General features: G+C 42.5%; 1 protein-coding gene and 1 long non-coding RNA gene across 4 annotated transcripts; both read right to left on the bottom strand.

Annotated features, from left to right (window-relative positions):
* Nucleotides 1-511: 511 nt before the first annotated feature.
* Nucleotides 512-1366, bottom strand: LOC118566226. Its single transcript, XR_004932888.1, has 2 exons — nt 1267-1366; nt 512-1173 (listed from the first exon to the last, which is right to left on the bottom strand). It is a non-coding gene; the product is annotated as an uncharacterized LOC118566226 (long non-coding RNA).
* A 1941-nt stretch (nt 1367-3307) lies between these two features.
* Nucleotides 3308-21841, bottom strand: agbl5 (ATP/GTP binding protein-like 5). Of its 3 annotated transcripts, none has more exons than XM_036147655.1 (15): nt 21731-21841; nt 19814-20113; nt 19559-19730; nt 19278-19444; nt 18985-19162; nt 18715-18893; nt 17161-17692; nt 16808-16977; nt 16440-16575; nt 14602-14813; nt 14299-14501; nt 10560-10742; nt 3924-4054; nt 3741-3793; nt 3308-3608 (listed from the first exon to the last, which is right to left on the bottom strand). In XM_036147655.1, the coding sequence occupies exons 2-15, from the start codon at nt 20026-20028 to the stop codon at nt 3323-3325; spliced, it is 2817 nt and encodes a 938-aa protein (XP_036003548.1). In that variant the 5' UTR covers nt 20029-20113; nt 21731-21841; the 3' UTR covers nt 3308-3322. The 3 variants fall into 3 exon arrangements, with proteins under 3 accessions (XP_036003548.1, XP_036003547.1, XP_036003549.1); XM_036147654.1 differs by having other exon boundaries at nt 14299-14504; XM_036147656.1 differs by lacking the exon at nt 10560-10742 and having other exon boundaries at nt 14299-14504.
* Between the last annotated feature and the right edge of the window lie 4265 nt (nt 21842-26106).

Raw genomic sequence — 26106 nt, forward strand, 5'->3', positions numbered from 1 at the left:
GACTAAGTATCGAATGTGTGTACATGCTCATACTTTTCATGTTCATCCTTTTTCAGTTGGTCAGCATTTCTGGAAATCCTTTTCTGTATTGGTCTTAATTTTCTGAGATACAATATACAAGTTTCACTTTTTGAATGGAATTACTGAAAAAAAAAAAAAAAACATTTTCATATTCTAATTATGATCAGCACATGTAACGTCAACTGTACAGTTTTGATTGCGTACACAAAAACATGGGCACATCAGGGTTTTTTTAATCACTAAAATTAAGCACTTGAAATATATCCCAGTATGTATTGAATCTTTGTTTCACCAACTGATCTGATTTACTGAGATATAATTGCAGTGATATTCTAATTATTTGAGGTGCTCTAGCACATATTTTACGGTGCCAGTTTCTCAAACACTAGAATATCTACAGTAATGAGAACTAAAGTTGTACTTTTCTAAAGCCAATCACTTGACCAAATGTTTCTTCAAGAACCATCGTCACAAAACACTACACAGCCCAAAGGAGGGAAATATCCTTTTATAAACAATAAAAAGCACGAAATACTTAATACAGTCCATTTTATAACTCTGGTTTAAACAATGACATTAAAAAAGTGCAGCTGCACTCAGGTTTGAAGAAGAAGGGAAAAAAAATCAATGGAAATAAAAGTTAAATAGGTGAATCAAAATATGTAGCTGTACATGATGGCATTGGTCAGTCAATGCATTTTTTACTTTGCTGAAACGATAATCGGGACCAAAATAACCAGGCGTAAATAAAACACAGTGATCGGAGCTGAAACGTTAAAGGGATATTTCAAGTTTATTCTTTAGCGGCTTTATAATCCGAAGGGGCAACATTTATGCTAAACTACTGCAGCTGCTGTTAAGGTGTCGTGAGGAAAGGCACTTGATCCTCAGTTGCTCAGTGATTGGAATGCACTCTTCGTTAATGCTGAAAAGGTTACTAGAACAGTTGTATTGCACATTAAACACACTCTCTGATTTCAAATATTGAGAAATATTTTGAAATGGGAATGTAGGCTCACAGTTGGCAAGAAATACTGTACTTTAATTGTAAGCTGCTGGACCTTGGTGCAGTTTCTAGGCTTCTCCACACAGGGTCGCTGTCTCACACAGGTTCATAACCTCTGGCACCGGCATAACTGGCCCCTCCTCAGCCTTTAAAGAAAACAACGCCTTGTCAAGCTTTAGTCAGTTGAAAAAAAATCATGTTTTTTTTTTCTACCTGAACCTTAGCATGTGGTTTCTCACCAGTCCTGCAGGTCCATCCATCTCTGCTGAGGTCTCTGCGTTGGCATCAGCCTCGTTCTTCGGACTCTTGTCTGTGTTGTTCACCAGCAGCGGCCTATAGCTGAGCAAACTGTAACTCGATCTTCAACCTTCTGGTGTTTGAATAAACCGTGTACAGGCAGGAAAATAGGGTTCGTTACAACGTTCATTTTGAAAGACTGAAAAGATTAAAAAGATTGTTGAGACGCACATTGTATTCGGTTAAACTCGATGATACGTTACTCCACTTGAACCGTGAAGAAACCATTTTCAATATAATTCAGAGATCGTCAAAGTGCAACATGAATATGTGATAGGTTTGACTAAATGGTTAAAAACATCCCAGTCATTGGTTCAAAATAGTGTTCGTGCCCCTTAAACCTTTTAGGCGTGGAAATGAAGATGTTTTACTTTTCTTAACGAAATATAGCAATGGTGTCGTTACATTATCGTTCAGTTAGTGTGAAAAGACTGAAAATGTAACACTTGTTGGTGCGATCATAAAGGATTGCTATGTCGCTTAAAACTCGATTGATCACTCAATATAACACGTTATGAGAAAGAAAACGGCTCTGTGGTCATTTTCACATGTGTCACGAAAATATTAGCTTTATGTTATTAGATTGTCGCATGTCTGTCTGCTGAAACCAATAATCCACCTTCCTGAGTTCATCACAGCTGTCTACTGCTTCTCTTTTTTCTTTTTCTTTTTTTGACCCGCATGAATAGATCATATAAAGCGGATTTCACGTGTGATCAAATGAACACTGAATAAAGAACCATATAGAGATATTAACCATATTAAGAAAACGAGATATGTCGCTTTTAAAAATAGAACAATGTATTAGGAGTTTAAAAAAATCAATTTAATTTTATTAGTGTGATGTTTAAAAATATTTAGACTTCACAAAGATGGAGGTTAAAAGTTTTATTGATTTCAAACACTCTCCCGACGCAGGGGATACAAATTCTGCCGTGGATAAGTCGTTTGGCACAACGACATCTGTCGCCTGTGCTATCCTAGCGCAGCAGGTCTTGGTGATATCACAGTAAAATAGGCAAAAGTCTGGGCTATTTCTGCCCTGCGATGAACTGGCGACGTGTCCAAGGTGTACCCCGCCTCTCGCCCATTGACAGCTGGAGATCGGCACAAGCACCTCGCGATCCCAGCAGAGATCTTTATTGCCATTAAGATCTTTGCCAACTAGCACCAGAAAATGCTATTATTGGGCTTTCTTCGTCTGGAAACAGATGCATACTACCCTTTAGGGGCGCAGCCATGATGAACTGGTTGAACTCGCTCAGCTGACAATACAGCGATCTGATTGGCTGAGCAGCAAAAATCGAATCACGAGAACCTCTTGGACCGGAGCGCAACAGTTTAGATTTTTTAATCGCCTATAACTTATTAATGTGCAAGTGAAAACGTGGGAACATCGGTGTTTTGAGATCACTGCTATGTGTAGCAACTTATCCCGCTGGAAGAAAGTTGCACCCTGGCAGTTCATACGAAAAGTCACCGTACAGATTCTGGCCCACGGCCTATTTCACCTTTCGTCACATTACAACACATTTCAGAGTTTTTTTGTAGGGATCATACTTGACAGAACACAAGCTAGAACAAATTGGTGAAAGAAATTAAAAAATTACAGTTTTCCATCCTTTTTACAAATAAACATATGAAAGGAGGTATGCATTTATTTTCAGATTCTGTTGAGCCAATACTTTGTAAAACCACCTTTAGCAGCAATTACAGCTTTGTGTGAACGTGGCTCCACCAGTTTGCACATCCATATACGGCAATTGGCTATTCTTCGTCGCAAAATAGCTCAAACTCAGTCAGACTGGCTGAAGAGCAGACTCTATTAACCCGTTAGGTGACCGCTGGAGCATCCGATCGTCCCGAGTTTTATTAACTAATGCCTTTCATGCTTATTACATTCTTTTCCCCATTGTATTATAAAACATATAGAAGCTTTTGATGTGACAAAATGTCTATAAGTTTGAGATGTGAATGATTTCACAAGACACTTCATTCTCATTTTTTGAAATTCAAATTTAGAGAAATTGATCTTTTGCCAAATGCAGACGCTTTGGGTAATTTATGAATGCACAGCAAAAATGAGTGCGAAAAGCGTGTGCACATGCCTGATATGGTCAGATGTCTGTGGAGGCCCGGTCTGAGCAGCTTCAAGACCTTCATGGTGGAGGCCACCTCCTTGTCTCCGGACAAGGGGCTAGAAGCTTTAAGGTGAGGCAGAGGAGCGTCAGATGATCCCGCTCTGCGAATGGGGATGCGGCTGGAGTGACGCTGCAGCTCGCACCTAGGCAGGCGGGAAGGAAATGATTAAATCTGGCACAACGATTTGTTTCTCTTCTCCAAATGCCGATATCCCTCCACGTCTGACCTCTTTTATTTTGGCTGAAAACCCCGAATTGCAAAAAGCTGGACTTACTTGCTGAATTTCATAGATGACAGGATATGTTCGGGCCCCTTGTCTTTAGACGTCTGTGACAGATCGACACATTAGGATGTCATAAATCAACTCCGTAACGCAATGTGGACATGTAGTAAGTATAGAGCAAGTACACAGAGTGAGGAGAACTTCTCCTCACGATGAGAGTCTAGATGAGCTAACCTCTCCACGGCTCTCTGCCGGGCGGTGACTGACTGCGAGACCTCGACAGCCTCGGCCTACACGGCCAGCACGCGTTCTGGACCAGACAGCCGTACTGGCTCCATCAACCTTAAAATCAGGGCAGCTGATGCCTGTCAACAACAGGAACGGACATAAATATAGAAGAATCTTGTGCACACTAAAGTTCTGGCACAGTTCAATCTCCTTATTTGCATTTCTTTCTGACTTTAAGGCAATTTTTAAAACGGAAGCTATGACATTTAAACTTGACACAATCAAGAGAGATCAGAGGACTCACACACACGCTATTAGCTTTGCAGGGAGACATTTTTTTTTTTTATTCCAGAAGTTAAACAGTAAGGCGGTAAAGGACAGCAGCACATTCAGCAAAGATGATATTAACCAACTATTACAAGGACAAACGCGTATCTGTAGTCTGGTGTGGGGAGGCCAGCACCACATTTAGGAAAATGGCACAATTCTCACAGAGAGCATAACGGACAAACGTCTAATTAACTATGCATACAGCGTTTCCACCTAAAAGCTGCTGTTCTCATGTTAAAACCAAGGTGGATGCACTTTAATGTCAAAACAGGCTGGACACAGACATCAAAATTCACAGTGAGTAGAATAAAACAGCTAAATACGCTAATCCCATCCTGCACGGTTCTCATCAAAACTGAGCACCAAACACAGTAAAAAAAAAAATAATAATAAATAATGGCTACATGAAAATAATCAGCATACAGATATTATAGGGGCATTAGATGAGGCTTAATTTGTCCCATCAACGCCGTAAGTTGCTCATTTGTTCTTAAAAAGCTGAAACTTTGCTTTAAGCCGTTTATAGATAAGGACAAAGTTGTTTTGAACAATAGAATGTTTAAAATATATATATATATATATATATATATATATATATTCTTGGGTAATAAAGATGCGTTAAAACACAAAACAAATTCATCTTCTATTGCAGTAGCATACTACAGTAAAAATGTTGAAAAAAAAACAAAAAAACTTTAACTTTAGTAAATGTACTCTGTGAGGAAAAGCATCCTATGATCCCATAGTCGCTTTTCACAAAATCTCCAGCGGCAAAAATACTTCATCCCCCCAAAAATCTAATTAATTAATTCATTTGTAACTGAAATATTTTAAATTAAATGTCAATTTTAAGTTGATCTGTTTTGTGTAACTGTCTAATAGGACTCCACAACTTCCTGTGTCTCTGGGGTATACATAGGATGTGACAGAGTTGTTCAGTTTTCTAAATCCAGCTGAGACTTTAACTGGAAAGACGTGTTTGTCAGATGAGACAACATTGAGCTTTCTGGCAACAAGAATTTCCAGTGGGTCTGATGTCAAACAAGGATGAACATGTAGAAAAGCCCTTTATTTCCACTGCTAAGTACGGTGGAGAGTCTGTGATCTTGTGGGCTGGTTTCTCATCCAAAGCCCCTGAACACTGTGAGAGCGCATGTCATCACAACTGTTTTATATCAAAAATAATCTGGCAGACTCTGAAAACTGGTTAGAACTGAGTCTTTTAGCAAGATAATGATCCAAAACACCATCAAATGAATCGTCAGAAATGATTCACCAAACTGTACATGAACCATCCTTTATGATCGCAAGTTCTGTCCTTTTTGCTAAAGGGGGTTGTACAGATTATTGAAGACAGCTGTACTAATAATTGTGCCGCTGAAGATTCTGTAATAAATAAATAAAAAGTTATTTCTTAACATGGGATTGAATTTCCTGCACCAAATAAACCCACGCTAAAAGGTCAGCTTTTCCCAAAAATTCAGTTTAAGGTTGTGCTGGTGCCTTTTTTTTTAAACACATCTTTTCATTTCATGGAGTTTTATACCATGAAAATGCTGAAAAGATGTGAAATATGGACAAAATGTTTAAACCAACAGTTTACAACAAAGCCAGGCACGCTATAATTACGATGTGTCACAGCACTGGGTCAGATGGCAGCTACAGCAACGCAAGGTCAGTAACTATTTTCACCCAGATCAATCCAACAACGTTCCTGCTACTGAACTCTTCTAATATCACAGATACTCCACCTTTGCATCATCAGTGCAACTAAAACAAACACCACCTTTAGGTACCAGGAAGACAACACATAAAACCAATGAACAGACAATCACTGTTTTTATTCCACAACTGAATAAAGAGTCAATATTTTTTTTCTTTAAAAAGGTATATAGCCACGTTATATGCTTATAAAAAAAAGACCAGAAAATGTTTGATCATCATAAAATAAGGTTATAAACATCAAGCGTCCATCCTGATAGTGTTTTGATAGTCCTTTCAGAGCCTAAATATAACCCTGCAATGGGCGCAATGAGCAGATATAAACAGATGTAGCTCCATCTACCGGCAGTATCGCAGGACTACCAGAAAGCCATTTCTGATAGACTAATAAATCACAATTAATAATAATGCCAAACCGAGCCTGACCCTCTGCAATGCCTCGCGGTGAAGCGGCAGCTCAGCGTAACCGAAGACCAATGGTTAACTAAATACATCGATCTAACAGCAACTCTTAGAGCCTCATATCAGAACATCGCGGAGAAATGAATGTCCCGTTCATAAATGCAAACAGGGACATAGCTCTAGGGTAAGAACCAGTCAATCAATCAATCAATCAATCAATCAATCTATTTATGATGTTTGTACTTCAGACTGCAGAGGCTAAGAAGAGCATTGGTATTACTATTATCGCAGTGTAAAGAAGGACGTTTACTCACTTCAATCAACTCTGCAGTCACATTCCGGTAGTTTGCTTTAGCTTTCGCAAACATCAACGTTCATACTGTATTCCCAGCGCTATTCCTGTCTTTTCCGTCTTGGAATCATATTTATATATGTTTTTGCGTTTTTTCCCCCACTGGATCTTGGACCATTCTTCATGGTTTTTACATTTCGCTGGGAGATGCTAATGGCCGTTAGCTGCTTCCTGGTTTAGTAATAGTAATATCATCTTTATTGTCATTGAAACATACATTGAAACATACATTACAACGAAATTTGTTCTCTGCTTTTAACCCATACCCTTGGGGTGTAGTTGGCTGCCATGTGCGGCGCCCGGGGAGCAATCTGGGGTTAAGGGTCTTGCTCAGGGACCCAGAGTGTCGAACCGGGTACTTGCATCCTTCTCTGAGTGCAAGCGCGCTGCTCTAACCACTAGGCCAACACTCCCCATACACCAGACGACTACTCAACCCATCAAGCCACAGTCGCCCCTCCTGTGGACACACAGTGTCATACTTCCATTGTTATAAATAAATAAACACGAACGGCTTCATTTACTAACAGATCAAAGAGCAAAAACGAAGCATAAAACGTCAAAATGATAACTAATACGCCAGCAGGACGTGATAATGTTACATAAAAACTTTGTATGCAACCAGAGTGAGCTTGTGACGTGTGTGTATATATATATATATATATATATATATATATATATATATATATATATATATATATATATATATATATATATAAATAAAAGAGTCAAATAACGTGGCTATGCACCTTTAAAAATGTATTTATTTACTCATGGTTGTCCTAGATGTTAAAAATATAGAAACTTTAACCATTGGCAGCCTACTGTGTACCTGCCAAAAGCTTTTTAGTTTACACCAAAAAACTTCAATAAATAAGCGCATATATTTTATTTACAATAAAATAAATACTGACATCATATAATAACAATAATAATATGTCAAACCTGACTTTTTTAAGTTACCGATTGTTGGCAACCCCTGTTTACTTTCAAGAAACTTTCTGATTGCACCACTAGTAAGGGTTGAAGCCAGTGACTTTCTAGATGATATTAGGCTACTCAGAGAACATTATAATGTCATAACCCTTGTGGGTCCAAAACTGGAATGACAAAGATTTAAGATGAATAAAAAACAATCACTGAACTTCATTAAAAAAAAAAAAACATACAAAGCTCATTTCTAAATCAAATTCTTAGTTTTCAGGGTGAAATGTACTGAACAGAACTCTAACTGAACCAAATGTAAATGACTGCAGAACGTGATACAGGTCTATGTAGCCTGCACTTGTTTTACATTTAAATAAGAATAATAGAAACAAAAACCGAAACAGTTCAGCCAAACTGCCAACTCAACTGTGAAAAATAATAACACTGCTACAGTTCTAAGTGCAACATGGGGGCATCTTCAGTTCTCTGGGTGATCACGAGCATTGCTCTTTGAAACACAACAGTTATTCTGAGCAACGACTATAAAGCTGAAAACAGACTGGCTCACGAAAATGTAAGTTACAATGATTTCTTTTAGCTTATTACTTATTCATAAACGCAATATTACCATACTTCAATTCCAACATATACATTTACTGACAAAGGGACAACAGAAAGGATAAGCACCGAGACAAGCACCCATGGGGAACGGTCCAGTTTGGAAATCGTTTGGTACACACGGCAATCAGAGATGATGGGTTTGTCAAGAATCCAATTAGCGGTGAGGTTTGACAGAGTGTGGAGGCTTGAGGCAAAGGGTTGGATTGCACAACTGCTCTACGGGTATAGATTAGGTATGGGCCTGGTTAGCGGCATTATATCATGGTTTTAAAAAGTTGCCTCTTTAAAACAGCATAATTATCCCAGAAATTAGAAAGAACACTATTAGCAAGCTGTGAGCAGCAGGCTTGTTAGGCAGCTGACTGGAAGCTGCACAGGAGCAGATAGCCCAACCAAATAATCCGCTAACATCAGCTTGTTATATTCCCAGGGTTATTCTCTAAAGAGAAAAGGCAAAAAGGGATCAACTTCTCTGCAATAAGCTTGAGGAACTTTATCTCATCAACCACGTCCATCTAAAAAGGCTTTTTGAAATAAGTTTTAGTTTAAATTAATGTTTAATTGCATCTCCCTAACATGATCTTTAAAATATCGTTGGCTTAAGGAACGTGATTGGTAATTCACTGTCATGAGTCTGAGTAGTAGAAAACTTTCACTGTCAAATTAAAATAAACAAATCAAGGAGAGCCTTATTATACAGTTTCTATTTTTACAAATTGCCGTAGCTTTACAGAGTCAACAATCAAGAATTTTAATAACATTCTGGACATTTGAGTGGAAAATGTTAAACTGGAACCCGCCTAGATAGTAGTCAGGTCTAGGTACCACAAATAATGAAATAAAAAAGCTATAATTGGCTTCTGAAAAGGTGTGGTATGGGGTCACTTTACCTCTTTACTGGAATCTGAACCAACTTCATCAGACCACCTCTAATTTTCAAACAAGGAATGAAGAATCTTCATTTCACAAATTTTTTTTTTTTAAATAATCTTTTTAATTTTTTTTTGTTTTTACAAGTAAGGTTTCATAACTGTTTTTATTGTTTTGCCAGGTCTCCCTTGAAAGAGATGGTTAATCTCAATGGTGACTTTCCTATTTAAAGATCTAGTTGGTAATCCTGTTCAGAAACACTTTTTACACCTTCCATCCGAAAAATAGTTAATACGTTATGTATTCAGAAAAATTAGGTTAAAAACAAAAAGGATCTCTGTGGGAGCTACAGGTCTGTAAAAGCTCTGAGAAATCCCTGGTCTTTGCACTGAAGAGCAGATTTTGTTCCTGCTCTCACTCACCTCTGTCCCTCAAGTTAGCGGTTAGCTTAGCAGTTAGCTAACGGTAAGGAAGCTAGTATTTATATGAATGTCTGAAACAGCAAAATTAGTCAGCTGCAAGGAGATGACGCGGTCTGCTCATGCGCTCTTTGTTATCTGAGAACCGAGTCAGGGAAAAAAACGGGCCGAGCCCACCCATCGAACTGGTCTAGATTTAGCGCGGTCCGGTTGTGTCTGACACGGTTCAGATTAGTTTGCGATCCATTTACACTCGATAGTTATCTCAGTTACCGAGCTCGGACCGGTCTCGGCACGGTTAAAAATGGGTAGTGTGAACGGGGTAATAAACTGCCATCAATGTAAAAGAAAGCTCTGGAAATATGATCTAATGTGCAGACCTTCTCATCGTTTTGACCGTCAGGTCATCTGCCTATAACATTCTACAACAATGCCACGGCTTGTTACCTTCGATGCTTGTTATTGATAACCAGATCCTTGTGAGTTAAACCGTTACTGATCAGCATGTGGCCCAAAATGACACCTAAATTAGACCATTCCCCCTGGGTGTTTAACAGAGTTTTTTTTTTTTTTTTTTTGTCAGTGAGTGTCTATGCACTGTTGATATCTCAATCTTTCACAAGGGAATGCAGCTTTAATCACCAAACCATTCCCTTGTGAGCACATACAGTCAACCCAGTTTACTGGGAAATTTGTGATATGCCTAAAAAGCTAGCACCAACAATATTTTTGCACGTAGAAACACACAGAGTTTTTATATGATTTAACAGACTTGTTTTATGATGGATGCTAACTTGGCCCATTCACGCACACAAACACTTCCACAGTCTCACTGGGCGAGTTAGAGTTAGTCCGAGTTAGGCCCCGTTGGAGAGCTGGTGGCAGGTGGAAGGCTCTGGAGGAGTAGCGGGCTCAGTTTGGAGAGCAGTCCAGGCCGGGGCAAAGCCTGGAGGGAGGGGAGCAAGGTGGACAGGCAGGGGGGCTGAAGGGTGTACAGACCTGTTATATTGACGACGGGAGCCGGTAGGGGGCAAGAGCCTGCGGCACACACTGAGGAAGAGGTGGAGGACGAGGATGAGGAAGGGGGTGATGGAGGGGGACGGGAGGGTTTGTGGCTGTTGCCGGGAGATCTGAGAACGGAACGGTTGTGGGGGGGGCGTCTCTTCTCCTGAGGTTTAGCGTCTGAAGAGAGAGAGAGACACACCTGGCTCAGAAACATGCAGGGACTGGGCACACACACATTCGCACTCAGGGGTGAAAGCTATTGAAGTCTTCCCACATTGTTTGTGTTTCGGACTAGATTTCAATTTTTTTTTTTCCAAATTCAGTCTCCGAAAGGTTCTTCTCCCCAATAAGCATGCAGAGATTTTATTCTTTGCAAAAACAACAGAATAAAAAGGTCCCACATATTAGTATTTGTGCACAAATGTGGACAATTATAGCTGCACCCTAATACTAGGTTTAGCCAAGCTTTCCTGTTTGGCTAAAATTTACCTATGGTTGACTAAATTTACCAAAGATGAAAAATAGCTTTTAGCACTATGACCGTCTTTAGATTTGTGAAAACATATACAGTAATAAAGGTGCAGTCTAAAAGGCCAAAATGCAGTTGCTCCAATCCTTAAAGGAAAGAAAAACTATCAGGAAGTCTTCAGAATGCATAGATCCATAGACATAATATAACAGTAGACCCCGCATTCACTGTCGCGGCGCAAGAATTACGGCCGCCATCTTGGGGCGGTCGACCTGCTACCTTAACTTGCTGATTCAAGCTGAACACATTAATGACACCTCAGCACTGTGTGGCGTATTTTTGTTTAAATCGACGGACTATTGACTTCAGGGCTCAAGGGATAACTTTTCACAAGTAGGATTAAAAGATATTGTTTATATTAGAATGTTATTTTTCTAATATTAGATAGAAAGATACAGGTCTACATGTCCAAGTTTTTGTGACTTAGCCTCTCCAAAATTGCATCTACTCCGCGAGGGCATCAGAGCTATAGACATTGGTGAATAATTATATATATATATATATATATATATATATATATATATATATATATATATATATATATATATATATATATATTTATTTATTTATTATTATTTTTTTTGAGTGAGTGAGTGAGTGAGTGAGTGAGTGGCTGTGTTTTGCAGCATACATACATTCTGTCAGAATATTCAATTACTTTTAACCACACTAAGAACATTTAAATGCACTGAACCATTTGTTATAATAGCTATAGCTTTAAAGTTTAAAAAAAAAAAAAGCCACGTGAAAATTAGTTCAATAATCAGCGAGTATAGTTGACTAAAATTGAGTCTGCACCTGGTTAACACATTACACTGAGCGGAGTTGTTGACCGCCCCAAGATGGCGCCCCTCAATCTCGTTAGCACCTATAGGCGAGAGCAGTCGATGCGTGGTCTACTCTTTATATATGTCTATGCATAGATCTATCAAAGCAGTCTACAGTTTAACAACAAATGACGAGAAGCTCTGGATACTCAAAGAAAATCAATTCAATTAGATATTTATAGCATTCGCTGTTACACTTTAGGCTTTGTGGCTTAAAGTGAAAATGTTTTATCTTAAAAGCAAATTGGTTTCCTGTTTTCTTTTCAAGGAATGTAAGTGCTAGGTTCTTGTCTACCAAGAACTAAACCAAGCACTAAAGTGTCCTCACAGTCAAAGGCTGGCAGCATCAAGCTGTGGGGATGTTTTTCAGCTGAAGCAAATGGGAGATTGGCTATGAGAGTAAAACATGAATGCAGAAAAGTACAGCGTAGATTAAAGCAAGAGTGTCTCCAAGGGGCCCACTGTCTCAACTTTTATTAGCTCCAAAACAAATAGCTAAAAGACCTTCTCAACCTGTCAGCTCTGCAGAAGCTTCTAAATGACCAATTTATTCAGTTTTTAGGGATGCACGGTATATTGCCATTGACATGTGTCAGAGTTTCGTTTCTGCTCTCAACCCCCTCTGTCCCTCAAGTCCTACCTTACCTATTGGCTGTTCCTCATGCCAATGATTCTGACGCACTCATGTAACGGCAGTGTGTGCATATTACTTGTTAGTTTCCGCTTGCTAGCTGTGCATGCCCACTTTTAGTTTTCGTGTATCCTGTTAGCTTAGCGGCTAAGTTAGCGGTTAGCTTCGGTGTTAGCCGTTCATTGTAGCTCCGCTGCTCTCACTGTATACTTTCAAAATGGCTGAGAGTCAGAAAAAACAAACCGTGTTCATGTTTATGAGAAGACGAGGAAGGCCTCAGTAGAGAGAAATAAGACCAGAGAGGATTTGGAAGATTTTTTTCACGCGATCCCCCTGAAGAGCGGAAGAGCAAGGTCAGACGGTCTTGCACATGCATAGTTACTGAAAAAGGGAAACTTCCAGAAAAATAGCTGACCCTAGCATTAAATATGTAGAGAACATTGCAACAAAATCTCTCTCTTTGTATCTTTTACACCAATCAGAATAAAAGGCCGACTGCTTAGCAGCTGGTAAATGCAGTCGTAACTTGAATGTATTACTTGGCATCAATCACAGCTCCCATGTCTGAGTCTCTAATAACTTAGTCATTCCACTCATTTACCTTTTTCGAACCCTTGTAGTTTTGGTTGCTTCATAGCCAACTTTCTCCGGTCATGAAGCCATCTGCTGCTGGACGTTTCAAAACAGTTTTACAACTGACATTTTAAAGCATTTTTTTAATTCTGCTCATAGTCCACTGTAAGGAAATGCTGATTTGTGCTATCAATAAATTATATCTACCAACTAGGTTATTTTGGTTTGATCATGGGTCATCAATTGCAAAAAACTGTTTGGATGCAATAGAGGCTAGAATATCTCAAGTGTCATGAATTCAAACTTCTTGTCTCATAATATATTTAGCTGGTTGGATTGACTGGAACTGCCCTTTGTCCTCACACCTGGTGTGGATCTTTATGACAAAGGTGTTAAAGCTTAATGACTGGTGGGGACATTTTGAAAACGGAAAATAAATTTAAGAGAGGAAATGGGGATAATCTCAGTGAATATCGTCATCGCAATATTTGAAGATGATATTGCTGTCTTGGGTTTTCCTAATATCTTACCCTGGTTTCTTTAGAGGTATGAAATGGTGCTGTGTGGGTAAGAAATCGGGGTACGAACTAGGAGAGGGATGAACTGATTAGGATCCCTTTAATCACATTAGACAACGTGTTATAGAAAAGCATGTAAACTGATTCAGTAAATAGTATTTACTGAATATGTACATGATAGTTTTAGAGAAGCAAAAAAAAAAAAAAACTAAAACAATCTGGAACCAAACAATTCTCCCTCTAAGTGAATAGTTAGATATCCTAACTGACCTGATAGCTGGATATTAAGTCTGAAACATACCAAAAATATGGAATAGCAAATGCAAAGACTTTAAAACATATTTTCATCACCTCCCAAAAATCCTGCGTTAAGAAAATATATGTTTTAAGAATAAAAAAAATAAAAAAAACTCTGAATTTGGTCAACATGATAAAATGCCTTATTGAAGACTAATGGTGGAATAAAAGCATGCGCTGGCAGAAGGAGGGTCACGCTAAGGTATGGCTTGGAGGGAGTTTAAAGTTACCATCCCAGTAAACTTAAAACCACCACACGTCAACCAGTCCCGAGTAAAAAAAAAAGGACGAGCCTCACAGACGGAGACTGTGAGGCAAAATCCCCTCTGGCAACGTGGTTAGATGGAGATCGACTTACCCCGAACAGGTCCAAGTGTCCTGTTGACGCCGCGTCCTCCGATGTGTGTGTTGTTGTGCTGTGCGTGACTTCGGGGCGGGGGGCAGCCAAAGGTAAAGCTTGGAGAGCTGTGCATTTTTGGAGAGGGAGTCTGGCTGCTGCTGCTCTGGCTGTTGCAGCGGACGCGGCCAACCGTGTTTTCTGACGCTGATCCAGACAGAAAGCTGCTGGAGATCAAGGACAAACACAGAAACCGGTGACCCAACCATTATCTGTAAGGAGGACAAATACAGGCACTCTGGTCCAGTTTCACAGAGAACTCACTTGTTGAAGCTTTTTGGTGGCGACACCTTGCTGCCATTGTTATGTACTTTTGGGAGCGCATTGATGTGCATATTCAGACCTTTGGTATTGCGGACGTGCTTGAGGATCCAGGCTCGGAGATTGGTTAGGCAGGTGTGCTCAGAGAGCACGAGACGTGGCCACGGATTACACTCTGCCATATCCAGGGCAGAGACAGCCACAGCACGTCCCACCTGATGCACATGGACAGGAAAAAACACACAACTATGAGCAGGAGCCTGGAGGCATCACCCTATCGAGCTGGAACAGTAGCCCACATTTTCACTTTACAACCACAAATGCAATCTATTTTACCATATTTTTTGGACCATAAACCGCACCGGATTATAAGGCGCACTAAATATTCTTCCCAGGTGTAATATCACTCCGCCCCTCCGTGTACACAGCTCTCTCTTCAGAGGGAGAGCTATCCGTCTGGAGGACAGTGTAGTTGGACTATGCTGCCCTGTTTCTATCATAAGGCAAAAATAAATGTAACTTTTATATTGAATTAACTTACTAGGTTTATTGTTGCTAGGGCGTACTCTGTGCACGGACTACCTAAAGGCTCCCACATACTCGAGCGTACTGTATGCATACTGTGAGCTTGGTGGACTCCTTGCTGAGTCTCCGCAGAAGTTTTACCCTTCATAGTCCAGTGTACTGTTGCCTACATTTCTTGTGGCAAATTCCAACAATTACCACCCTTTCTGCCAGTGGGACGAAGCGGCGGAACGGATGGTAAAATGTGTGATTAGCTAGCTGAGCACCTAGAGCTGTTTCTTTTCCAGCAGGCTCCCACCGCACGCCTGTCAGTGAGAACAAAGAAGGACTATGATGCCGCGCGTCCTGGCGTACGGCCGCGGAGAGAACTACACCCGAGTATGTGGAGGCCTTTACACGAATTTCACTTCTAGTTTCGACATTACAGTCAGGCAGTCTTATAGACAGCTCAGGGGTCCGATCAGGTAGTGACACAGTGTACCGTAATGCTCTGAATATCCATTGAGCAGAGCGGCTTCACAGCTAACCAAAGTCGTACTTACGCATTTTAACAGATTGTTGAGCGCATTGTACCACATAAAATCGTATCAGTTAGCAAGACAAGTATGGTAATCATATGTAAGGCGCACCATCAATTTTTGGGAAAAAGCCTAGGATTTTAAGGGTGCCTTATAGCCCAAAAAATATTTGTATAGGGATTTAGACGTATATTCCAAAACCAAGTAGGGCATAATGGTAAAGTGGAAGGTGAATGATATGAATGATAACTTTGCCATAAGTAACCTGTTTGAATGTAGTACTTTTTTGGTCTCATTTGAGCAGAGCATCTTCTTCTGTGTGTTTGCTGTGTCCCCTACATGGACTGAGCAAGCTGCCAGAGTGACTTTATGGTTTTCTCCTTATCATTCATCCATAAAGGTTAGATGTGTGAGATACACAACAAATCCACATCTTGTCAAAGGATTTTCCCCATCTGAGCCATGAGGCCTTCCTAGGACAGCTGCGTTCACATCCATATTAAATCAGACTTCTACTTACTAATTAGGTGACTTCTAAAGGTAATTGATTTTATTCAGTTTTATTTTTATTCTTATTTTACTCAGTAAAAAAAGGCTGAATATATATGCATGTCTAACTTCTCAGAATTGTATTTGAAATGCATGCTTTTCCTTCCACCTCACAGCTGTGCACTACTCTGTACATAAAACACGTCGCCCTCTGTTTGTAATGTGACAAAATGTGAGGAGTGAATACTTTTGCTAAACACCGTAGTAGCTGTATAAGGAAGGAAACATTCAAAACGTGTTTCCACCTACCTGCTCAAATATCTCTGGAGTGTATTTTGGAGGAAACGATGAGGGCGGAGGCGGGGTTGCCCGTCCGTTGTCGTGGCAGGCGGGTGGGATACTGTTCATGGTTTTTCCTGTGTTATAATTGCACTCCAAAGTATAACTAATGTGCACCAAAAAGAAAAAAAAAATTATAAATACACATCTATTAATCCAATGCCTTGAAGCAAGCAAGAACAAATGCTTTATAATTTAAAGTAAATACTTCAGCCGCTTTTTGGAAGTTCATTTCCACAAGACCCCCATGAGATGGAGTAACTGGGTTAAAACAAGCTGCTGGGTAACTTCTACAGTGAACATAAACCACTGCGCTGATATAACAGATGATGTCTAACCTGTGAAGCAGTCCTATTGCCTTGTGAACGGCCACCCGGCCACTGCCTTCTTTAGACTGACCATCCCTCTTGTCACGCGCATACATGTTTTTTTCTGAGAAGTTACAGCCCAGGAAATCAAAGTGGGCAGAATTCACAGCAATCAGCCTCGGATACAGCATGTTCTCCACCTGGGAAAAAAAAAAAAAAAAAAAACAATTACAAAATGGGGCGAGAAGAAAAAAAGAGAAAACCCATCAATTTAGTTGAAACAATTTGTGATTTTTTTTTTTCTGACAGTTCGTACAAAACAAAAGCAAGTCATTTCAACCATAAACCAAAATAATGCAAATGGAAGGACCTGCTCCCATTACCTGCTGGCTCTCATCTGGAAGGTTATTTCCATACATGAAACATCCGCGTTTGGAGGCGTGGCCGTGTAGGTCCACGTAATACGCCACGCCTCCCTCCTGTGGAGGCACTGATTCACTTTCCTCCACCTCTGGACCAACGCTCTCTCCCGCTTCAGAAGCCGCCTTCTCCGAGGAACCCGAAGAGCAGTTCCGGTCCTCTTTCCCCGACTCTGTGGCGGTCCAGCTGTTCTCCTCCATCACCATGGGCACCTCCGTCTGCGCGGGACTCCCGCCTTTCTCAGCGTTTCGTTGGTTCAAGCTGATTTCGAGGGGAGTAAGGGGAGGGGACTGATGCTGATTCGTTGGCTTGTTGGTTAGAGGAGCGGGCTGTGTCTGGTGGGAGCCGTTGCCGCGTGCGGCGGGTTGCGTGACGTGTAACCGGTTGTGTGTGTGGTGGTAAAGCAATAAGGTTTTGGCTGCATAGATGGAAGGATGGAGTTCAGGGCTGGGGTTCAAGTACTGTCGGTTTAGGTTCACCCCTCTGGAATCAGTTCTGTGGGGGACAAAAAGAAGTGACATTAATCCACGTTTCAAACAAATATAGGCCCAATATAAACACACTGGAAGAGTAGGCACTTCCTAACATGCAGTGCCTTCCAGAAGTATTCACGTTCACTGGACATTCTCACATTTTGTTACGTTACAACCAAAAACGTCAACGCTTTCCACTGGATATCTGAGTAACAGCCCCACCCCAAGTAGTCCATCATGGCGAATTGAAAACAATGCACTGTTTGCTAAACCCATATCCCCATGCTGTGCATATGCACCCAGAGTGCACTCCATTAATCTGGCCTTTATGGAGAGGCAAAAAGAAAGCCACAGGAAGTCGTGTTTGCACTGCAAAAATAGAACTAAAAACAAGTAAAATTTTCTTGAAATGAATGTATTTACCCTTGATTTGAGCAGGTAAATAAGACTATTTGCCAATAGAATAAGATTTTAGCACTTAAAATAGGAAGATTTCATCTCCATCATCTTATTTCAAGTGCAGTATATCTTATTATCTTATTTTAGGGGTAAAAATACCCATTCCATTGGCAAATAATCTTATTTACCTGCTCAAATCAAGGGTAAATACATTCATTTCAAGAACATATTACTTATGTTTAGTCCACTTTTTGCAGTGTGCAGTTTGCCACAAATCATGCCAGTGTTATTGCTAACAAGCGTGCTCTGGTCAGATCAGATCAAAATAGAACTTGTCGGCATAAATGCTGTACCAACGTCACATGCTGAAATATACTGCCAGCAGCAGCAGCATACTGTGGGGATTCTGTGCTTCAGCAGGAAGAAGGAAGCTGGTTAAATGCATCTCATACTTTACAGATTTTTATTTGTACAAAAGACTAAAAAACAACGCATCCTTTTCACAACAAAGGCCTACTTTGCGTTAGCCTGTTACGATGAACCACTTTGAGGTTTGCGGTTGTAATGTGGCAAAAATGTGACGAGGTCCACGGGGAATGACCAGCTTGAGTCAGCGTTTACCCCTTATAGATGACAAACGTTCACCTGTAGTGTCCTCGGACAACCCCGTCCGGGTTGAGCATGGGAATGAGCTTGAACACAAACATGCTGCGCAGCACGTGCGCCCGGGGGTCGTCCCGTCGAAGGATGAAGTGAAGGAAGCCGTTGAACACGAACGAGGACGGCGTTTCTCCGGGGTGCACGCGGCTGCTGAGGAAAAACACCTGCGCGCACACAAAAACGGCAGAGGGAAGGATGAGCTCGGGCCCGTGCCGCGGCGACCGCCGTTAGCAGAGCCCCCGCAGAACGCATTACCCTCTTGTCCGGGAAACGGTGCGGCCTGGGAGTGTTGGTGTCGGGAAACAGCTTGGGCAGACGGGCTTCTCTCTCGTCCTGCATGCCCCCGCAGTTGGTCACAGTGAGGAGGTCCACCCTGTTGCCATCGAGAGAGTTGCACAGCAATTCCCTGTGATAATACACAGTGCCTGGTGGGCTGAAAGGAGAACACGAACGATGAGCGGGGAGGAAGGAAGGAGGAGAAATGCGAACAATGAGCGCAGCCAGGACGCTCGACGTGAAGCGCATTTCTCCTCATGCGCGCGTTTTACCTGCTCGGACTGAGCTGAGCGGCGTTGGGGTGGCTCTCGTCCAGCTGCCGGAGCATCTCCTGGCACTCGGTGTAAGAGAACGGGTAGCAGAAGGAGAAGTAGGTGGTTGCTCCTCGCACATCCAGCAGCCGGTGAGTGAAAGACAGAATGAACTGGTTGTTTACGATCTGGAGGGAGAGAAGGATTTTTTTTTTTTTTAGAAGGATAATAGCCACACTGACAGTACCCTGCCTCTTTATCTGGTCGGTTCCCAGATTATCACACAGAGAGCCTCACAGTACCTCGGTTGTGGGTCTGTCGCGGACTCTTTCCCAGCGGTTTTTGCCAGGTGAGGTGCGCACCAGAGGAGCCATACCCTGACTGTAAAGCTTCCGCTGATTGTTCATGTTCATCACGTTAATCTTCAGCAATTTCCCCGGCATGGCGCCCCGCAAGCTGAAGTAAAACCATGACCTGGAAAAAAAAAAAAGAAACACGTCGTAAAACAATAGACAGCAAATGATAAAGATGACACGTGTTCAGTGAGGCCAATTTACCTGTTTCCATTCTCGTATTCTGTGCCAACGCAGTCTGGCTGGGTCCACACGTTGAACTCGTAGTCAGGGGTGAGGTGTGGGCCCGAGAGGGAACTTCCCCCGGAGGGTCCATCAGAGGGAGGGCTCGAGCTCCCCTTCTCTACTTTCTCCACTCGTGCCAGGTTACCCGAGTCAAACTTGGAGCTAAATACGATGTTACCGAAGCGGACCTCCATGCCCCCGAAGTTTGGAAACTCTCCTCTTTTTTTTTCCCCCTCACGCCAAGTATTAAGTGCCAGTAAGATCTCTGACACAAACGGCCTGTCACAAAGTCAGAAATACAGCAGATTAGTCACATATAAACAGAAAACAAAGTGTTTTATGCACAAGCATTACGCAAAAGTTCTTTCCAAAAGACGCCTGTTTTTTCCTGATATTCACAACAAAAACAGTTTTACTTTTGGCCCTTTACTCGGTCATTGAATTATTGGGTTTTTATCTGTGTGAATGTCACAAATGTGGTTGATTATGCTAAGAAGAAACACGAGGAGAGCCAGATAAATTAAGGTAAAGGGCTTTTTCTGGATTCTCAGCAAATATGCAGCCGATATAGACTTTTATAAAATAAGAACCATGCACAAATTAGAAAACCATGAAGAGAAAACATTAATTTTAATACGGTTTATTAGTAAAACATCTGAGCGTCTCAGTGTTTGATGGAAAAAACAACCTGCAACAGCAAATCAATGATAAACAACAGTGTTGTGTGCACAATAATGCACAATAATTACAATAACAATAATTCCTTTCGGAAAAGTAGCAACTATTTATTACATCTTTTTTTTTTTTTTTTTTTTACAAAGTACAGTAATTAGGCCAATAATTGTTACTATTACCACCACTATTGTGTCACTTGTTGGGTTGGATTCATTAGGCACGACGGGAAAACTGTGTTTTCAACGATGACGTTCGTGCGGAGTTCACACTACCATTGTTCAGACTTTTTAAACCATCACGCCATGCAAACAGTGCTTCCTGTTTCCTCTCCTGGGGGAACGGTGTGCCTTGCCACAAAGCATTCCAGGTGTTCACATGGCCTCCAGATTACGTTTGTGAGATGGGCGGGACGAGCAAGTCCGACTGGCAATATTCAGAAGAGGTGGTGGTCATAATGTTCTGCCTGATCGGTGCGTGCATTAATCCCAGACGTTCAAGAACCCCAGCGGTGTTTTAAATGTAATTAAAAAGAACATTTCGGAAAAAAATTAAAATTCCCATATTATTACTCACTTCATATTCTCAGGTAATATTAAATCGCAAAATTATTTAATTATTATTAAATTATTATAATGGAGGTACTCCAGTTCTAAAGTCAGCGGGTACCAGCGCCGCCCCGTGGCCGCTCAGAAAACTGCAACCGTGTCTGGCGCAAACAAGGTGCGACGTGATCTTTAAAAACACACGCAAACAAAACGTTTGCGTGTGTTTTCACTGCTGCTGGCCGCTTTGCCGTGCAGTCCAGACAGCCCGAACACAACGGCGTGTAGGAGGACACAGCCACGGCCTTGTTTAGGATTAACAGCGTAGCAACGCCAACAGCTGACTGACCGAGCACGGCGTGAATGGGGGCGTAGAGTAACAGCTTCTATAACAGTATAACAACACAGACTACCGGCCGGTCATGTTGTCCCAACAGCCCTGTTACGGCCGCAACACCAAAACGTCCCGTGCAGCGGTCGCTCTTAACCCGTTAAAAACGATGCGTTAAAGCGAGCGGACGTCTCGAAGCTTCCCAGGCTAACCTAGCCACCAGCCTAGCAACGACCGCTCGGGAACGAACGCCGTTTTCACACGAAGTGCGTTTTAACGACCGGGCTGCACCGCCACGTTTATGCGCTACACGTTTCCTCACGCGAACAAACGAACTGTCAGGCTTACCGGGCTATTTTCGGTCGATGTCCATTTTTTTTGTTGTTGTCCTCTCTCTCTATCCCTCAACGCATCCTTCCCTGTGCTGCGTTCACGTTTCTCCGGAGAAACGAGACTGCCTGGAATTTTCTGCGTCGCCTGCCTGACGCACCCAGCTGGAGGAGGGCAGCGCGCTCCTCAAACATGAAAATAAATACCACAAACCTAACAAAAAGCAACCCGTAACCTAAATAATCATTAAACATACACAAACAGATCAGACACTCTGAAAATTCAGCCCCCTTTAACTTGATTTCAAAATAGATCTACTGTTATAAGTGGCTTGATGTTGTTTTTCTTTATTATTATTTTTTGTCCAAAGGCTTATAAACAAACGCACTAATTTAGTTCAAACAAAAAATAAATAAAAAACAACACAATAAACAAATTCCACTGAAATATTACTCTTTGACATTTTGTCTGGTGTACATTGCACTGCAACAAGTTGTTTTTGGGATGCTTTATTATACTTTTTCCTCATCTTTTGCAATTGTTGGATTATTTTGTGTTTCGTTTCCAATATTATCCAACTGCAGCGTCTTATATGTTATTTTTTGTACCAAATGCATCTGTTGACTAAGTCATTGTTTCTCTGTCTGAATGAATGAACGTTTTTTTTTACATCTCATATTTAAAATCATGCAAAATAAATACATGTGGCAACCTTCTGTTTTAATCTCTGTTCTCAGAAACAGTAAAGAGGAACACTTGTTCAAGGAAGTTCAAAAGCATGTTGCAGTGAAAGGGAGAGAAGCAGTGGCCTTCACTGCTAAATGATTACCCTGTAAAACTGTGCATCATAGGTGATTCAAAATGAATTTAATTGGTTCCTGCATCTGTTGTGTTGGCTTTTAAGTTACTGTAGAACTGAGCCACGACTGGGATGAATGCTGAATCAGAATAGGAATAAACAAAAATGTCACACCTGCGCAGTCTACTGCTCCCCTAACTTATAAATGTCTGTTATAACCTAAAATAATACTCCCAGAGAGCTATAGTAAGAGGCCACGCTATTGTGAGCAACATCAACCTTTGGGGGCAAAGTCTTCAAGGTGTACTCCATGTGGAGATTTCCCCAGTTAAACGATCTCTTGATGTTTGATGCATTCGGGTAATTTTATTGGAACTGAATTTGTTGCTGACATTTTTAAATGTTACCTGCATGGTGACCAGTTGATTTGTAAGCTTTGTGCTCTTGTTTCAGAATGCAGCCGGAGCCAGTTTGCGCCACATAGTGAAGGGCAATCCCACTTTTAAATCTTGCGACCCAATTGTAAGAAATTAGATGGATTTAGGTCAATCAATATTGGTCTCATGACTGAGTTGTTTACGAAATAAAAAAGAAAACATTGAGGGAAGAGCCAGCTTCTGCAGCCGAGGATCGGAACGCCAAGGTCCCCGCCCTCTACTGCTACCCGAGGGAGGCGGGGGACATTGAGTCTGAACGGACCATGTTCCGCGTCTCTATTGTTGAGGCGGCTAGTCGGAGCTGTGGCCGCAAGGTTGTCGGTGCATGTCGCGGCGGCAACCCTCGAACCCGCTGGTGGACACCAGCGGTGAGGGAAGCCGTCAAGCTGAAGAAGGAGTCCTACCGGGCTTTTTTGGCCTGTGGGACTCCGGAAGCAGCTGATGTGTACCGGCAGTCGAAGCGGCAGGCGGCTCGGCTGGTCGCCGAGGCAAAAACTCGGGCGTGGGAAGAGTTCGGAGAGGCCATGGAGAAAGACTTCCGTACGGCTTCGAAGCGATTCTGGTCCACTATCCGGCGTCTCAGGAGGGGGAAGCAGTGCAGTACCAACACTGTTTACAGTGGGGGTGGTGTGCTGCTGACCTCGACTCGGGACGTTGTGTTTCGGTGGGCGGAATACTTCGAAGACCTCCTTAATCCCACCAACACGTCTTCCATTGCGGAAGCAGAGCCTGATGACTCTGGGTCGGGTTCTCCCATCTCTGGTGCTGAGGTTGCCGAGGTTGTTAAAAAGCTCCTCGGTGGCAAGGCTCCGGGGGTGGATGAGATTCGCCCGGAGTACCTTAAGGCTCTGGATGTTGTGGGGCTGTGTTGGTTAAAGCGGCTCTGCAACATTGCGTGGACATCGGGGGCAGTTCCCCTGGATTGGCAGACTGGGGTGGTGGTCCCCCTATTTAAAAAGGGGGACCGGAGGGTGTGTTCCAACTACAGAGGAATCACACTCTTAAGCCTCCCTGGTAAGGTCTATTCAGAGGTTCTGGAAAGGAGGGTCCGTCGGATAGTCGAATCTCAGATTCAGGAAGAGCAGTGTGGTTTTCGTCCTGGCCGTGGAACACTGGACCAGCTCTATACCCTCAGCAGGATTCTGGAGATTCATGGGAGTTTGCCCAACCAGTCTACATGTGCTCTGTGGATCTGGAGAAGGCATTCGACCGTGTCCCCCGAGGGGTCCTGTGGGGGGTACTCCGGGAGTATGGAGTACCGGGCCCTTTAATAAGGGCTGTTAGGTCTCTGTACGACCGGTGTCAGAGTCTGGTCCGCATTGCCGGCTGTAAGTCGGACTCGTTTCCGGTGAGAGTTGGACTCCGCCAAGGTTGCCCTTTGTCACCGATTCTGTTCATAACTTTTATGGACAGAATTTCTAGGCGCAGCCAAGGTGTTGAGGGGATCCGTTTTGGTGGCCTTAGGATTGCGTCTCTGCTATTCACGGATGACGTGGTCCTATTGGCTTCATCAGGGCGTGATCTACAGCTCTCACTGGAGCGGTTCGCAGCCGAGTGTGAAGCGTGCGGGATGAAAATCAGTGCCTCCACATCCGAGACCATGGTCTTGAACCGGAAAAGGGTAGAGTGCCTCCTCCGTATTGGGGAGGATGTGCTACCCCTAGAGGAGGAGTTCAAGTATCTTGGGGTCTTGTTCACGAATGAGGGGAAGATGGAGCGGGAGATCGACAGGCGGATTGGTGCAGCGTCTGCTGTGAAGCGGGCGGTGTACCGGTCCGTTGTGGTGAGGAGAGAGCTGAGCCAAAAGGAGAACCTCTTGATTTACCGGTCGATCTACGTTCCTACCCTCATCTATGGTCACGAGCTTTGGGTTGTGACCGAAAGAACGAGATCCCAGATACAAGCGGCTGAAATGAGTTTTCTCCGTAGTGTGTCTGGGCTCTCCCTTAGAGATAGGGTGAGGAGCTCAGTCATCCGGGGAGGACTCAGAGTAGAGCCGCTGCTCCTCCACGTCGAGAGGAGCCAGTTGAGGTGGCTCGGGCATCTGGTCAGGATGCCTCCTGGACGCCTCCCTGGTGAGGTGTTCCGGGCACGTCCCACTGGGAGGAGGCCCAGGGTAAGACCCAGAACACGCTGGAGGGACTATGTCTCCCGGCTTGCCTGGGAACGCCTTGGGATTCCCCCGGAGGAGCTGGCCCAAGTGGCCGGGGAGAGGGACGTCTGGGCCTCCCTACTGAAGCTGCTACCCCCACGACCCGACCCGGGATAAGCGGAAGAAGACGGACGGACGGACGGACATTGAGGGAAGTGAAATTGAGATAGTGGACTCATAAGTACCTGGGTGTTCACTTGTTCTACCTGACATAGAGGCTGATGCTTTTGAAGTGCAGAGGGCGCACCTGAAGAACTTTTTTTTTATTCTGTCTGGCAAAAAAAGAACATAAATGTTGGTTAATGTCGCCCACCCCGTGCATGTTGCAGAGCTGGAAAGCTCACTTTTGAATCATAGGAGCACAAAGGAGCATTATCGCAGAGCCTTCCTCCTAGCCGCTGCTAGACTTTCTAAGCATCAGTATCCAAGCAAACTCAGTAAGTGTTTACATTTCTGCTTTTATTGCATTTTATATTTCTTTTAAATAGTATGTTTTTTATGCATAAAATACATGCATATTCTTTAAAAATCCCCCTACTTAGTGGCACACTTCTTTAATCTTTTAGTATGTAATTTTAACTAAAACTGTACCGTTTTTTTTCTCTTTTGTTGCAAATTCCTCTTACTGTACACTCTCCTATTCATTTTTTAATTTTTTTTAATCTATTACCCTTGTGTGTATCTGCACACTTGCATTTGCGTTTCACTTTGCTGCCAGTACACCTGAATTTCCCCACCGTGGGACAATAAGGAATATTTCAACTTTATTCTGTTATGCATTTGAAAATTAATCAACAGGAACTCCAAGAGCTACAAAGCCAACGTGCATTTTTCCTCCATTACAATAATAAAAAAGGAGGTCCTTTACTATGTTGCCCATATCCTGACACGTACATCCATTTTCTATACCTGCTCAATTTATCCATGGTCGTAGGAGGGCTTGTGTCTGTCTTACACGGCCATTGGGCCCTTGACCAATGACAGGGCTCACCCTGCACATGTCACA

Source organism: Fundulus heteroclitus, chromosome 15, assembly GCF_011125445.2.
Source record: "Fundulus heteroclitus isolate FHET01 chromosome 15, MU-UCD_Fhet_4.1, whole genome shotgun sequence".
NCBI classification, from domain to species: Eukaryota; Metazoa; Chordata; class Actinopteri; order Cyprinodontiformes; family Fundulidae; genus Fundulus; species Fundulus heteroclitus.

What these genes read in the sequence shown, in the direction of transcription:
- agbl5 (XM_036147654.1), bottom strand. Translation starts at nt 20,028, where the DNA reads ATGGAGGTCCGCTTCGGTAACATCGTATTTAGCTCCAAGTTTGACTCG. An exon ending in GCGACAGACCCACAACCGAG is followed by an intron (nt 19,445 to 19,558) that starts GTACTGTGAGGC and finishes CTCTCCCTCCAG; the next exon opens with ATCGTAAACAACCAGTTCAT. An exon ending in CTCCAGAGATATTTGAGCAG is followed by an intron (nt 14,814 to 16,439) that starts GTAGGTGGAAAC and finishes CATGTGCATCAG; the next exon opens with GTGGGACGTGCTGTGGCTGT.